This window comes from Hypanus sabinus, chromosome 30, assembly GCF_030144855.1.
Source record: "Hypanus sabinus isolate sHypSab1 chromosome 30, sHypSab1.hap1, whole genome shotgun sequence".
NCBI classification, from domain to species: Eukaryota; Metazoa; Chordata; class Chondrichthyes; order Myliobatiformes; family Dasyatidae; genus Hypanus; species Hypanus sabinus.
Genome location: NC_082735.1, coordinates 33,943,245 through 33,957,577, shown reverse-complemented (window position 1 = coordinate 33,957,577; position 14,333 = coordinate 33,943,245). Strand labels below are relative to the sequence as shown.

At 41.2% G+C, this 14,333-nt stretch overlaps 1 protein-coding gene across 1 annotated transcript in view; it reads right to left on the bottom strand.

The window, feature by feature from the left end:
* LOC132383538 (synaptotagmin-like protein 1) overlaps positions 1–1,754 on the bottom strand; it is a 51,733-nt gene extending 49,979 nt beyond the window's left edge. The window contains exon 1 of the mRNA XM_059954651.1: positions 1,627–1,754. Coding sequence (XP_059810634.1) covers positions 1,627–1,754 — 128 coding nt within the window. The remainder of the gene's footprint in view (positions 1–1,626) is intronic.
* Positions 1,755–14,333: the final 12,579 nt, after the last annotated feature.

The following is a 14,333-nucleotide window of genomic DNA, read 5'->3' as shown; positions in this document are numbered from 1 at the left end:
AAATCTGAAGGATCATTTTGTGTTTAAAGCGGAAAAAAGTAGCAAATTCACAATTAGGATATTTTAATAATTCTGAACAAACTTTGCAATGTGGAGGAGTTAAACTCCTGAGCTGTAATGCACTCGATTGCTCAACTAATTCCTTTCAGTATTGGGATTTTTGAATCCAATTTAAAACAAGTGTAATCATTGGAGCCAAACCTCATGAATGGCAGTTGAATGTGCACCATTATTAAGGTGTAATGTACATCGATTCTATAGGATAATATTATAGCTAAAGGACTAAATTATAAGGACAAATTGGATAAATGCAGCTGATGTTCCTTGGATGACTGATGAGGTGTACCTAAGAGCACTGAGTTGAGTCTGAGGACTAGATATCAGGAATTAAAAAAGAATATCAGATCAGGAATCTGAATTCTGCATACCAAAATCACAGAAGGAACAGGTCAATGTTGTGCTGAAGAACGTTGTCTAGTCCTGAAGTAGGGTCTCAGTCTGAAACTGATAACTCTTTTCCATAGATGCTGCCTGACCTGCTGAGTTCCTCCCGCACCTTGTGTGCGTGGGCAAGGGGTAGCACCTGCTTAGCCCCACCGATCAGGGTCACATGAAGCCATGGGAGCAGCTGGTGGATGGTCTTAAGGGCAGCCGGTGCATAATCACAAGTCCTGGATATGCAAAGACCACTGACACCAAGCACGACAATCTCTGAAGAGTATTGACAATGGATGGGTGGGTCACACGCCTTGTAAAGACTGCCCAGAAGAAGGCAATGGCAGACCACTTCTGTAGAAAAAAATTGCCAAGAACAATCGTGGTCAAAGACCATAACTGGCCATGTCATACAATATGGCACATAATGATGATGTTGATTAAGTTGGTACAAGTTGCCAGTTTGGAAATGATTTTCAATGCTGCTTAGAAATTAACAATGGCTACTACTTGCCATTTGGTTACATTTAATGTTTAAAAGTTCGGAGTCCCTGTTTACTAGTTGGTCATAAATAAAGCATTAGTAACTGTTTGAAAGTTGGTTGAATACTTAGAAATGGGCCATAGTAAATTGTTAACTAAGGCTTATAGATAATGTTTGGCAGTACATATTGCTTAACGTTGGTTCTGGAATGGAGAAAGCTATGAGGATATTTAATAAAAGAAGTATAAACAATAACAGTATATCTAATTACTTTTGATCAATGGACATGCCTTATCATTGCTAAGCCCTGGAACTTATTCTGTGCTTTAGATTAGGTTTGGGTTCCTTTAATATCAGAGAATGTAAACGGTATACAACCTAAAATTCATACTCTTCACAGTGATAGTGCTAGGTTTATAAGGTCCATGAACACATTTAGTTTCTTAATATTCACTAGAAAAAAATTGAATATGATAGGAATTAAAGAAATCATAATTGTGCAAGAAGTTATGCTGCTTGAACAACTCAGCTGTTAAAAAATGATTAAATAGAAAGGGTTTTTAGAAGTGGTCATAACTTGATTTTCATACATTAAAGACCATTACTAAAACAGGTATAAGAAAACAGTTATTAAGCATAACTGAGTAAGTTATTTGTCAGAAAAAGAGGAGTTAAACTTCTTTGAATATAAATTTTTTTCTGCTCACTTGATACGTTCTTCCTCCAATAAGCGGAGTTCGGTATCGCGGTACAGAACCTGTATAATCATATCCTGTTCCTCTTCTGTTAGGAAGCTCAAGTCAACCAACTCGTCTATATTGAAGTCTAATTCCATGGCAAGATGACAAACACCAGGATACTTCAGGATATTCAAGTGGCAAATTTCAACTGTACAATTTGAAGATTCTTGCAATACAGTTCAGCATATTGCAGTCTAATTGAGAATGTTTTTGATCAGTTCCAAACTTAACAGCCCGGGTAATGAAGCAAAACCCATCCAAAAAGCTCACTGTTTTCCACTTCTTAGCAAAGGTGAGGTGCAGAAAATCCTTTTGTGTGCCAAATACTCGTTCATGTGCTGGTTCAGGCATCAATCACTGTAAATAAACAGAGAATTGTGAGATTTTACTCCATCATTTATGATTCAAGACTTAAAGTGCATTTATTATCAATGTATGCTGTATACAACAGTGAGATTCGTCTTTACACAGACAGCCATAAAACAAAGACCCGCTCAAAGAAAATACCGAATACCCGATGAGCAAAACAAAGAACAAATCAGGAAAAAGGCAAAAAATGGGTGAAAACCACACGGAATATTAAACATGAAACCATAGAAATAGTCTAGGAATGTTCAGTTTAGTTCAGTTCAGTTTAATTTAGCGCTGTATCACTTCTTGACTGCAGGGTGCAGAGCCTATATGCCCCGATCAAAATTGCACAAATTAGCAAAAAAAAAGTGACCAGAAACTAGAAACACATCCTAACATGAGCTACAGAGACCTATCCACAAACTGTATCGATTAAACCTTCCCCAAGACTCCAGCACCATCCTCTGACAGCATCAAGCATGAGTGAGATTGAGAGAGAGACTGGTCAAACACAGCCAGCTTCCTCTGGGAGCTGTGTGAAAGAGGGAGAGAGAGCGAGAGAGAGAGAGAGACTAGTCAAATGCAGGCAGACGGCGCTGAACACCCGCTCACCTTCCGCTCTCATCCTTGTTGATTTCAACCTTGCTCGACACTTTAATCTGTGAGATCAGCGAGAAATGGAGTTTGTCAAGGGCTCGCGCCCAATCTCCCGGCCACACAACCTCACCAAACTCTCTCAGAGGCAGCAAAGCACCAGGTCGTTCAACCAGCCCAAAAACACACCATCAAAATGTAAACAATAGGTTCCAAAAGTAGCAGAAACATATTTAAAAGAAGAAGTAGTAAAGGACGTAGTTTCATGAACTGTCTGAAGGATGTCACCTTTGGTCATGTTATTTCGTGGCACCATCTTCTATGGGGACCCATTTTCTTATGGGCTTTTTAAAAAATTATGCATTCTGTATGATACATACCCTGGCAAGATCAGTTTTCAAAAAGGATGCTAAGAATATTGTTGAAGAACAGAGATGAGTTTACTCCATCTCGAAAACTCAGTTGGTTAGAAATTGGATTGCAACCTCTTTTTGCTGAGCTGAAACATATGCTGCACTTAATACTAATGCCCAATTGGATCCCTGTAAATGATATTGAGAAATTGGTCAAAATAAGTTTAAAACAGCATTAGAATAGTTTATGCCCAGAAAGGTGTGGCAGTAACAGGATCTTCATGATTCCCCAATGAGACCTCGTTCAGTTTTGGTTGTTCCCAGCACTGGGCTGATCAGTATTCAGAGAGGAAAGTAAGACCTTAAAGATAAAGTCTCCATTGCAGCCACACAGGAACAATACAAATTCTGGTTATCATGGAGGTGACAGAGAACTAATGAGAGAGGAAGAGACTGCCATATTAACTCAAAGATTCAAAGTACATTTCTGGAGACACCCACATAACAAAGGAACCCATCTGAAGAAAAGCAACAAAATCCCTCCCACGTGCAAAAACATAAAAAATGGCAACATAAAAAGAGCAAAAAACACAGAATATAAAACGCAGAGAATCCAGGCATGTTCTAGTTCAGCTCAGTGCTCGAATTCTGTGGGCTGCTCCGATTCAAAATCACCCAAAATAGCAACATAAAAAGAGTGACCAGAAACCATTAACGTATTTGGATAATTCCTTGATGCATTACATTCTGTAAATATGGACCTGCATTGTAAGACAAGAGGGCTTTTTGGACTGATTACTTGCATACTGCACTGAGGTTAAGAATTGAAATATGGAGGGCATCACTTGGTTTGCACTGGAAACATTACTTTGCAGATTCCTTATAGAAATTAGCTTTCTATTAGGCTGTGTCTTTTATCCTGCAATGTCTACCCGCTCTGCTCAATTAAAAAAATGGATTGTGGATGCTGGGTAAAGATGTCCCTTGGTGGAGTTCCCTCTTCCTAAGAGTTCTCTTGCACCTGTGCTCTTCAGGATCTATCTCATGGCCCCCAGACTCCACCGATCTTTGCTCTTCTCTGTCACAACTGCTGCCCTTGACCAGCAACACAGTACAGCTTACAACAAACAATAATGAAATCCCCACTTTTACCTGGCATGTGCTGCAAGGCGACACACACAAAATCCTGGAAGAACTCAGCAGGTCAAGCAGCATCTGTGGAAGTTAAAAAACAGGTGACATTTCGGGCTGAGACCCTTCATCAGGACTGGAATTATTCTGGTGTCTTCCCCCTTCCTCTCCAGTCCTGATGAAAAGTTTCAGCCTGAAACATCAACTGTTTGTTGCTCTCCATAGGCCTGCTGAGTTCCTCCAGTATTCTGTGTGTGTTCCTCTGGATTTCCAGCATCTTTACAATCCCTCGTGTTTATTATGCACTGCAAGGCACTCACGGACTGGTGCAGACCACACAATCTCATCTTTAGCGGGTGTACAGTCTTTTCTAGTAACATGTGTGGATCTCATGTTTGCTGTGACTGGAGGAGCCGGGGACAGAGATGCAATTTCTCTCCCAGAATGCAGGAAGCACCCATCTGTACATACTCCATCAGGACGAAGAAGCTGATGCAGCCACAGAAATGTCAAGAATCCCACCAGCCTCTGGGAGGACAAGCTATTGGCTAGGATGAGCATTAAAAGAAGCTCATGTAATCAACACCTGGTTAACATCAAGTGAGAACTTAGCTTTACAGTTATGTGAACCATCCCTTTGTGTGATAGCCTGAGACAAATGGTGATGATTAGAAATGACATCTTTTGGAATGTGTGATTTGATATATTACAAAAACTCAATGCTCTGGCAATTTAGACACCAAATAGTTGAGGTAATTGTGGAATTGCACTGGCAAGAATTTTAAGAAATACATGCTCATATGGATCAAAATTTGAATTACAGCTGTGAAAATGACAATGAAGGATTAAGCTAGGCTTGAAAGGTATTTAAGGAAATGTATAAGAAAGTGGCTTATGAGATGATCAGGAGCAGTGACCCCTGGAGACTAACCAATGAAGATGGCCCTAAGACAGAAAGCTCGCCAAGATCAAAACCTGGCTAGGTTCATCAAGCACAGGTAATGTCTGAATACATTCAGTGGGTTTTGGAAGTTGTGAAAATTGAGTTGTGTAACTAAAAGAGTTACTGGGTCGTATATGAAACTGTATTGTGACTCTTTGAGTTGATTGAACTAATTGCAATTATGGTATAGTGGTTAGGCCAAGTCATTGTTCAGTGTGTTTTATCATTTGCTGCTTTTAATTGTGGGTGGTGGGGAGGAGATATATCTCTACCAAAGGAGGTGTAAGGTGCTCCCTCCCCGCCACTAGTCTGCAGGTCACCCTTGGGCAAGGTGTAGCACCTGCTTAGCCCCCCAATCAGGGTCAGGTGATTCCACAGGAGCATGTGGTGGATGGTTGTATGAGTGGCTGGTGCATATCACAAGTCCCAGTTACGCGACCACCGACATCAGGAGACAATCTCTGAAGAGTATTGAAAGTGGCTGGGGTCACCCGTCTTGTAAAGGCACTGCCCAGAAGGTAATAACAAGCTTCTATGGAAAAATTTGCCAAGAACAAACATGGTCATGAGGCCATGATCACCTACGTCATACAACACGGTACATAGCAAACGAATGCTTTTAAATTATTATCAGAGACTGTATGCTTGCTAGGCATTCACTGTGAGGAAGTTCTTTTTTATAATTAATAACAACCTACATATTGAGGAGGTAGATACTTTTTCTGTTCATAAAAAGATTCAGGTTATTTTAAGGATAGCAGTACATGAATCAAGTCAATGAATATCTGCACTCATCAGAAATCAGCAATACTAGTCAACTCTGGTACCTGACATGCCATATTTTTCTCACTAAAGTCAGAGTAGATGATTTTATTTAGATACAAAGCCTGGGTGGCCAGTGGTAAACTACATATTCAGAGGTATGGGACAGGAATGTTTGGAGATCCTGCAGAAAAGTACTTGAAACTCATATGACATGACCCTCACTGGGAATACCGTCCAGGGCCAAGACTGCAGCCAAAACTCTTTCTGCAAAACATTTCATTTCTCACTGATGACAACCATGAAAAAATCTGAACCGGCGAACACGTCGCTCATCAGAGAGGTCTAACTGGGATGTGGCATCTCTGGAAGCTCGCTGAGAGTGGCTCTTCACTGATGCTTTGCCTCTTGCCACAGAGTCCTTGGAAAGAGCTGAGATGACACTGATAACGTGGTGATGTTACAGCTATTTCTATAACAATATCTTCACAAATGGAATGCTGGCAGCTGTGTCAACACTGCAACACCCATTGAATGAGCACCACAACAGCTGAAAGCTGGAACAAACACTCCCTGTTAATTGCAGTGCATACTTTGGGCAGCCTTATGTCAAACATCACCAGTGCATTTGTTTATCAAATGAGGAAAACAACAATCCACCACTTATAATTCCACTGAGACTGTCCAATGACAATTGGCATATGGAATTTTGTTCTCCAATTTATGTTGGTATCCACGGAAATGCTCAAGATCCAAATAATGTCATCATTTCTGATGCCGGGAAAACTTAAGGTTTGATGTTATGAACAGCATGCTCAATTGTTGGATGCAGGTTTGATAGAATCATACCCCCATCTACCACAACCCCACTCCTCCTCCTTTGCTTTAATGAAACCATAGCATTTCACCCAGTCTCTTCTCACAATGGTAATACTCTATCCAAGGCGGTATCTTGATGACCAACCTTTGCATTGTCTCCTGTGTAATTACATCCTTTGGTTACCAGAACTGGACATACTATACCAGCTGGGGCCTAACCAAAGCTCTGAGTCAAATCTAACATTCTTACTCTTAATATCCCCAGCTAATGAGGCAGACATCCTATATGCTTCCTCTTCCACTTTATCTAGCTGGGCTGCCACCTTTGGGATCTTTGGACTTGTACACCAAACTCAATATTCCTTTTGGCCCTTTCTTTCATTGTGAAAGTCCAACCTTATTAGTCCTCCCAAAGAGCTTTGCCTCATGCTTGTTAGGATAAAATCCATTTCACTCTGTCTGTCATACCAGCTGACCATATTACCCTTTAGCCTATGAGTATAGAGGTTTAAGAAGCAATTAGGGCTTGTTGGGACCAGTGGGAGATCGCAGAGTGAGCTGGTGACAATTCTTTGTGGATTTTATGTGCCAGGTTTAAAAAGTGACTGGTGACTGTCGGGACTTGTTTGCCAAGCGGGAGGTTGCTTGGGTTATTAATAACATAAAAGTTAAAAATAAATTTATTATCTAAGTACATACATGTCACCACATACAACCCTGAGGTTCATCTTCTTGCAGGCATTCACAGTAAAAACTCGAAACACAACAGGATCAACGACCCACCGTGCCCAACAGGATATTTGAACAGCCAATGCGCAAAAAACAAAAAATTGTGCAAATATAAAAAGAGAAACAATAATAATTATAATAAATAAAGAAATAAAAATATCAAGAACATGAGATAAAGAGGCCTTGAAAGTGAGTCCATCAGTTCTTCTGTAATGGTATCTTAAAAACAGTCTGTTGTAGTCAGCCACTGGAATTATCGACAAAGCTAACCCTGTAACCAGCTCCATTTTTAGTTATACACCAGACGCAGTTATTGCGATCCAGATGATTCTGTGATCTGCTTCAGTTATGCTATGCAGTTCTAGGCATGACAGTTCACCTTTGTCAGACTGTGTTGTCTGATTTTGCTTTACATTCGGTAACTGTGGTAAACTATATATACCTGTCTGGACACGCCCCTTTGCTGACTGCTCCTGTGGCTTCTCCAACAGACCCCTGTACAAAGGCGATTGGAGGCACTGCTCCTCCCTCAGTCTCCGAGATGCCATGCTCCCTTTCGCTGCTAATAAAAGCCTATCGTTCACCTCCTGCCTCCGAGAGTTATTGATGGTGCATCAGTAACTTTCTGCATTTGCTTAGTTTTGTGCTTTCACTCAGTTGTGCACCTTATCTCCAAGTGACCTGATCTGTGACACCTTCAGCTGACTTTTTCTCTGAACCAACACTCATTTGCATCATGGAAAGATTTGCCACACCGATAACACCGATTTTTGCACTAGTCGGGGACATTTTTTGCATTTCATGTTCTAACCTCTTTTTTTGTAGTTCTGCCACATCCTTTGCTGCAGTATCTAATGATACTCAATGGCCAATGCCCATTCTAAGATTAAGTCTCTTTCAGATAGTAGCCTTTTTCTAGTGCTTCGACTGTGCACACCACATACCACCCTGCCCCTTAATGCATCAGAAAGTCCATCTCTGAAGTCACAGTACTGGGGAAGTTTTGCAATGCATTCAGAAAGGCTTTCACCTTTTGACTGGTTCCTTTTGTAAAATCTAAATCTCTCAGCTATTACCAGCAGTTCAGGGCTCAAGTGATTTTGTAAAATTATAACAATTTCGTCGAACATCTTGCTTGTTGGCCCTTCAGTTGCATAAGAGACTGTACGTTCTCGGGCCCATTAAGCTAAGAAGTGCAGGGACTTCCTTTTGCTTCTCCATGTTCGCACTTGAATACAGGTCAACTCTCTCGATATATGACTTCCAACCTTCGTTAGGGCTATCAAGTTCACCAACTTTCCCTCCTGAAGCCAATGCCACATTATTTTTCTCTTTAAATTCAGCGCATCTTTCACTGTTAATCACAGGTCCCTCGGCTTTCTTGTGCAGTTTTATTCTCACTGTTACGTCCCATAACTGTCAGTGCAGCTTGTGATATTTTCTGACACTCATTGCCAACTTGTTGTGTCTGTGCACAACTACATATCGATTAAATAAAAGCACGCGAGCGGGAGATGGCTTTAATTGGTGTGTTAACATTGCAATGAGAGAGAGAGAGAGAGAGAACAATGTGCATGCAAAGACAATAGATCAATACATAGTGCTGGGGGGGTTGTCATTGCTCTAAAAGAAATAGATCCATATATTACATTGGGTATATCTAAAGCAGAGGTCGATGAGTTCTTGATTAGACAGGGCATCAAAGGTTATGTGGAGAAGGCAGGAGAATGGGGTAGAGAGGTAAGATCAGTCGTGATCGAATGGCAGAGCAAACTCAGTGGGTTTAAAGGCCTAATTCTGTTCCTGTGCCTTATGGTCTTGTAGAAAGCGATGTTAGGTGTGGTGAAGAGCAAGGAAACAGTGTCCATATTCTCTGAGAGCAGAGGTAGAGGAAATAGATTAAAAACAATTGAAGGCTTTGTTTAAAGGAGAGGCCATGTCTGGTTGATCTGTGTGACAAACTGCCACTCCTCAGTGACAATGCTCAAAACCACTTTCCTTCCACAACAAGCTCGACACTTCTCCTTTAACGCTGCAGCACTGAAAGCCACTTCTGTTCTCAATATGTGATCACAGGCATGTGTATCATTGGTGCATAGTGAGCGCATTTCTGAAAGGACATACAGGTTGCAGTTGAGAAGGAATTCGGAACCTCCGCCAGCAGCATCACATGAAATCCACTCAATGTGGATACCAGGAGTATATCCTGCCTGATCTCTGGGGTTCTTTTTATTTTCTGTTGCAAAATGGCTTCAGTGGATGCTGAAGTGATTTACTTTGTTGATAAAGCGGCAATTTGAAGATATTGATCTTTGTGACAGTTATGACTCTGAGACTGCAAGCTTGGTAGTTTTTACACAAGCATGCTGCTGTGTGAAATTGCTTACCAAATACAAGCTGATGTGTTGATAAGCTGTCCTAAAGCATTTTTTTGATGTGATGTCAATCTTATGTCAGGAGTTCAGCAACGATGTCTGGAAATACTGAAGTAACAGCAGTGGCAAAACATTCTCATTGACTTGCAGAAATACCTTCGTTTAACCCTGGTTTGCATTCTACATGTACTTAAGAAACTGCATCATTTAATTTCTAATTTACATGCAGTACTTTGCACAGGATATTGTTTCTGGATAATATCACTGAAGGTTGGTGGGTGCTAATCAGAAAGAGGAGTATATTCTATATAACCATAAGACATAGGAGCGCATTTAGGCCATTCAGCCCATCGAGTCTGCTCAGTCATTCCATCATGGTTGATTTATTATCCCTCTGAACACCATTCTCCTGCCTTCTCCCTGTAACCTTTGACACCCTAATTGATCAAGAACCTATCAACCTCCACGTTAAATACCTATAGAACTTAGAAATCTACAGCACAGTACAGGCCCTTCAGCCCACAATGTTATGCCAACCATGTAACCTACTCTAGAAACCACTGAAAATTACCCTACTGCATCACCCTCTATTTCTCTAAGCTCCATGCACCTATCTAAGAGTCTCTTAAAAGACCCTATTGTATCCACCTCCACCACTGTCACTGGCAGTACATTCCACTCACTAAACACTCGATGTGTGAAAAACTTACCCCTGACATCCCCTTGATATCTACTTCCAAGCACCTTAAAATTATGCTCCCTTGTATTCAGCCCTGGGAAAAAGCCTCTGGCTATCCACATGATCGATGCTTCTCATCATCTTACACACCTCTATCAGGTCACCTCTCATCCTCTGTCTCTCCAAGGAGAAAAGGCCAGGTTCACTCAACCTATTCTCATAAGGCATGCTCCCCAAACCAGGCAGCATCCTTGTAAATCTCCTCTGCATTCTCTCTATAGTATCCACATCCTTCCTGTAGTGAGATGACCAGAACCGAGCACAGTACTCCAAGTGGGGTCTGACCAGGGTCCTATATAGTTGTAACATTACCTCACAGCTCTTGAACTCAATCCCACAGTTGATGAATGCCAACACACCATACACCTTCTTAACAACACTGTCAATCTGCGCAGCAGCATTGAGTGTACTATGGACTCGGACCCCAAAATCCCTCTGATCCTTCACACTGCCAATAGTCTTACCATTAATATTATATTCTGTCTTCAAATTTGACCAACCAAAATGAACCCCTTCACACTTATCTGGGTTGAATTCCACCTGTCATTTCTCAGCCCAGTTCTGCATCCTATCAATGTCCCACTGTAATCTCTGACAACCGTCCAGACTATCCATAACACCCCCAACCTTTGTGTCATTAGCAAACTTACTAACCCACCCTTCTACTTCTTTATCCAGGTCATTTATAAAAATCATAAAGAGTAGGGATCCCAGAATAGATCCCTGTGGAACACCACTGGTCACTGACCTCCATGCAGAATACAAACCATCTATAACCACCCTTTGCCTTCTGAGGGCAAGCCAATTCTCAATCCACAAAGCAAGGTCTCTTTGGATTGCATGCCTCCTTACTCTCTGAATAAGCACTGCATGGGGAACCTTACCAAATGCCTTACTGGAATCCATATACACTACATCCACTGCTCTACCTTCATCAATGTATTTTGTTACATCTTCAAAGAATTCAATCAGGTTCGTAAGGCATGACGTGCCATTGACAAAGCCTTGCTGACCATCCCTAATTAGGTTATGTCTCTCCAAGTGCTCATAAATCCTGCCTCTCAGGATCTTCTCCAATAAGTTACCCACCACTGAAGTAAGGCTCACTGGTCTATAATTTCCCGGGTTATCTCTGCTCCCTTTCATGAACAAGGGAACAACATTGGTGACCCTCCAACCCTCTGGATCATCACCAGAGGCTCAGCAATCTCCTTCCTTGCTTCCCACATATATGTATATTGGGGTATATTTTGTCTGGTCCCTGCGACTTATCTAACTTAATGCTTTTCAAAAGCTTCAGCACATCCTCTTTCTTAATGCCGAAATGCTCAAGAGTTTCAGTCTGCTGTAAGTCATCCCCAGAATTGCCAAGGTTCTTTTCCCCGGTGAATACTGAAGCAAAGTATTCATTAAGTACCTCCGCTACCTCCTCCAGCTCTATGCACGTTTCCACTTTCACTCCTGATTGGTTCTATTCTCACACAGCTCATCCTCTTGTTCTTCATATACTTGTAGAATACCTTGGTGTTTTCCTTAATCCTGCTCGCTAAGACCTTCTCATGGCCCCTTCTAGCTTCATTCTTAAACTCTTTACTGGCAACCTTGTAATTTTCTAGAACTCCATCAGTACCTAGTTTTTTTGAACCTTTTGTAAGCTTTAAACCATAGAACACTACAGCACAGTACAGGCCCTTCATCCCTCCATGTTGTGCCGACCCATATAATCCTTAAAAAAAAAGTGCTAAACCCACACTACCCCATAACCCTCCATTTTTCTTTCATCCATGTGTCTGTCCAAGAGGCTCTTAAATACCCCTAATGTTTTAGCCTCCACCACCATCCCTGGCAAGTCTTTCCAGGCAGTCATAACCCTCTATGTAAAAAAACTTACCCCTGATGTCTCTACTAAACGTCCCTCCCTTAATTTTGTACATATTTCTGCTTAACTAGATTTTCTACATCCTTTGTACACCATGGTTCTTTTAATCTACTATCCTTTCCCTGCCTCAATGGAACATACAGTATCTATGCAGAACACCATGCAAATGTTCCCTGAACATTTGCTACATTCTGCCGTGTAATTCCCTGCAAAAATCTACTCCCAATTTATGCTCTCAAGTTCCTGCCTAATAGCATCATATTTCCCCCTACCCTAATTAAATGTTTTCCCAAATTGTCTGCTCCTATACTCAATGACTTGGCCTCAACAAACATTTTTGGCAATGAATTCCATAGATTCACCACTCTCCAGCTAAAGAAATTCCTCCTCATCTCTGTTCTAAAGGGATGTCCTTCTATTCTGAGGCTGTGCCCTCTGATCCTAGACTCACCCATTATAGGAAATATCCTATCTACACCTATTCTATCTAGGCTTTTCAATATTCAATAGGTTTCATTGAGATGCTTCCTCATTCTTTAAACTCCAGCAAGTACAGGACTTGAGCCATAAGACCATACATTGACACTTTCACTTCCAGATTCATTTTCCTGAATTTCCTCTGGATCTTCTCCAATGCCAGAACAGATAAGAAGCGCAAGACTGCTCACAATACTCCTTGTAGGGTCTGACCACTGCCTTAAAGTCTTACATTACATCCTTGCTCTTATATTCTATTCCCCTCAAAATGATTGCTAACATTGCATTTATCTTCCTTATCACTGACTCAACCTGCAAGTTAACCTTTAGGGAACCCTACATGAAGGCTCCCAAGTCCCTTTGCAGCTCTGATTTTTTGAATTTTCTCCCCATTTAGAAAATAGTCTACACTTATATTCCTTCTAGCAAAGTGCACAACAATAAACTTCCCTATACTTTATTCCATCTGCCACTTCTTTGCCCATTCTCCCAATCTATCCAAATCCTTCTGTAAACTCCGTGCTTCCTCAACACTACTTGCCACTATCCCTATGTTTGTATCATCTACAAACTTGGCCACAAAGCCATCAATTTTGTAATCCAAGTTATTGACATATAGCCTGTACTCTTCCAGGTTGAAGAAGAGGGCGGGGAACATCATAAAAGACTCCTCCCATCCTGCGCACGGACTGTTTGAACTGCTTCCGTCTGGTAGGCGCTTCAGATCCCTCCAGACTAAGACTAATAGGCACTGGAGAAGTTTTTTCCCTACTGTGGTCACTTTGCTGAACAGTTAACTGCCGGTTAACTGTCGGCTAACTATTACTTGGATTGCACTACTTGTATGTATAATCTATATTTTCATTTATATTTATCATCTGTTATGAGCAGAGAGACAACATCTGCCGGAAGTAAATTCCTTGTATGTGCACAGGTACTTGGCGATTAAAGTCTGATTCTGATTCTGATAACATGAAAAGAAGCAGTCCCAACACCGACCCCTGTTAGAACACCACTGGTCATCGACAGCAAAACAGAAAAGGTCCCCTTTATTCCCAGTCTTTGCCTCCTGCCAGTCAGCCTATCTTCTGTCTAAGCTTGTATCTTTCATGTAATACCAGGGGCTCTTATCTTGTTAAGCAGCCTCAGTTGTGACACCTTTCTGAAAATCCAAAAAACAATATCCACTTACTCTTCTTTGTCCATCCTGCCTGTTATTTCCCCAAAGAATTCCAATAGATTTTTCAGGCAAGAGTTCCTCTTGAGGAAACCATGCTGACTTTAGCCTATTTTATCATGTGCCTCCAAGTGCCCCAAAACCTCATCCTTAACAATGGACTCCAACATGTGTTCAACTACTGAAGTTAGAATAACTGGTCTATACTTATATTTCTTCTGCCTCCCTCCTTTCTTAAAGAGTGGAGAGACATTTGCAATTTTCTAGTCCACCAGAACATTCCAGAATCTGATCATTCTTGAAGGATCTTTATTAATACATTCACAATCTCTTCAGCTTCCTCTT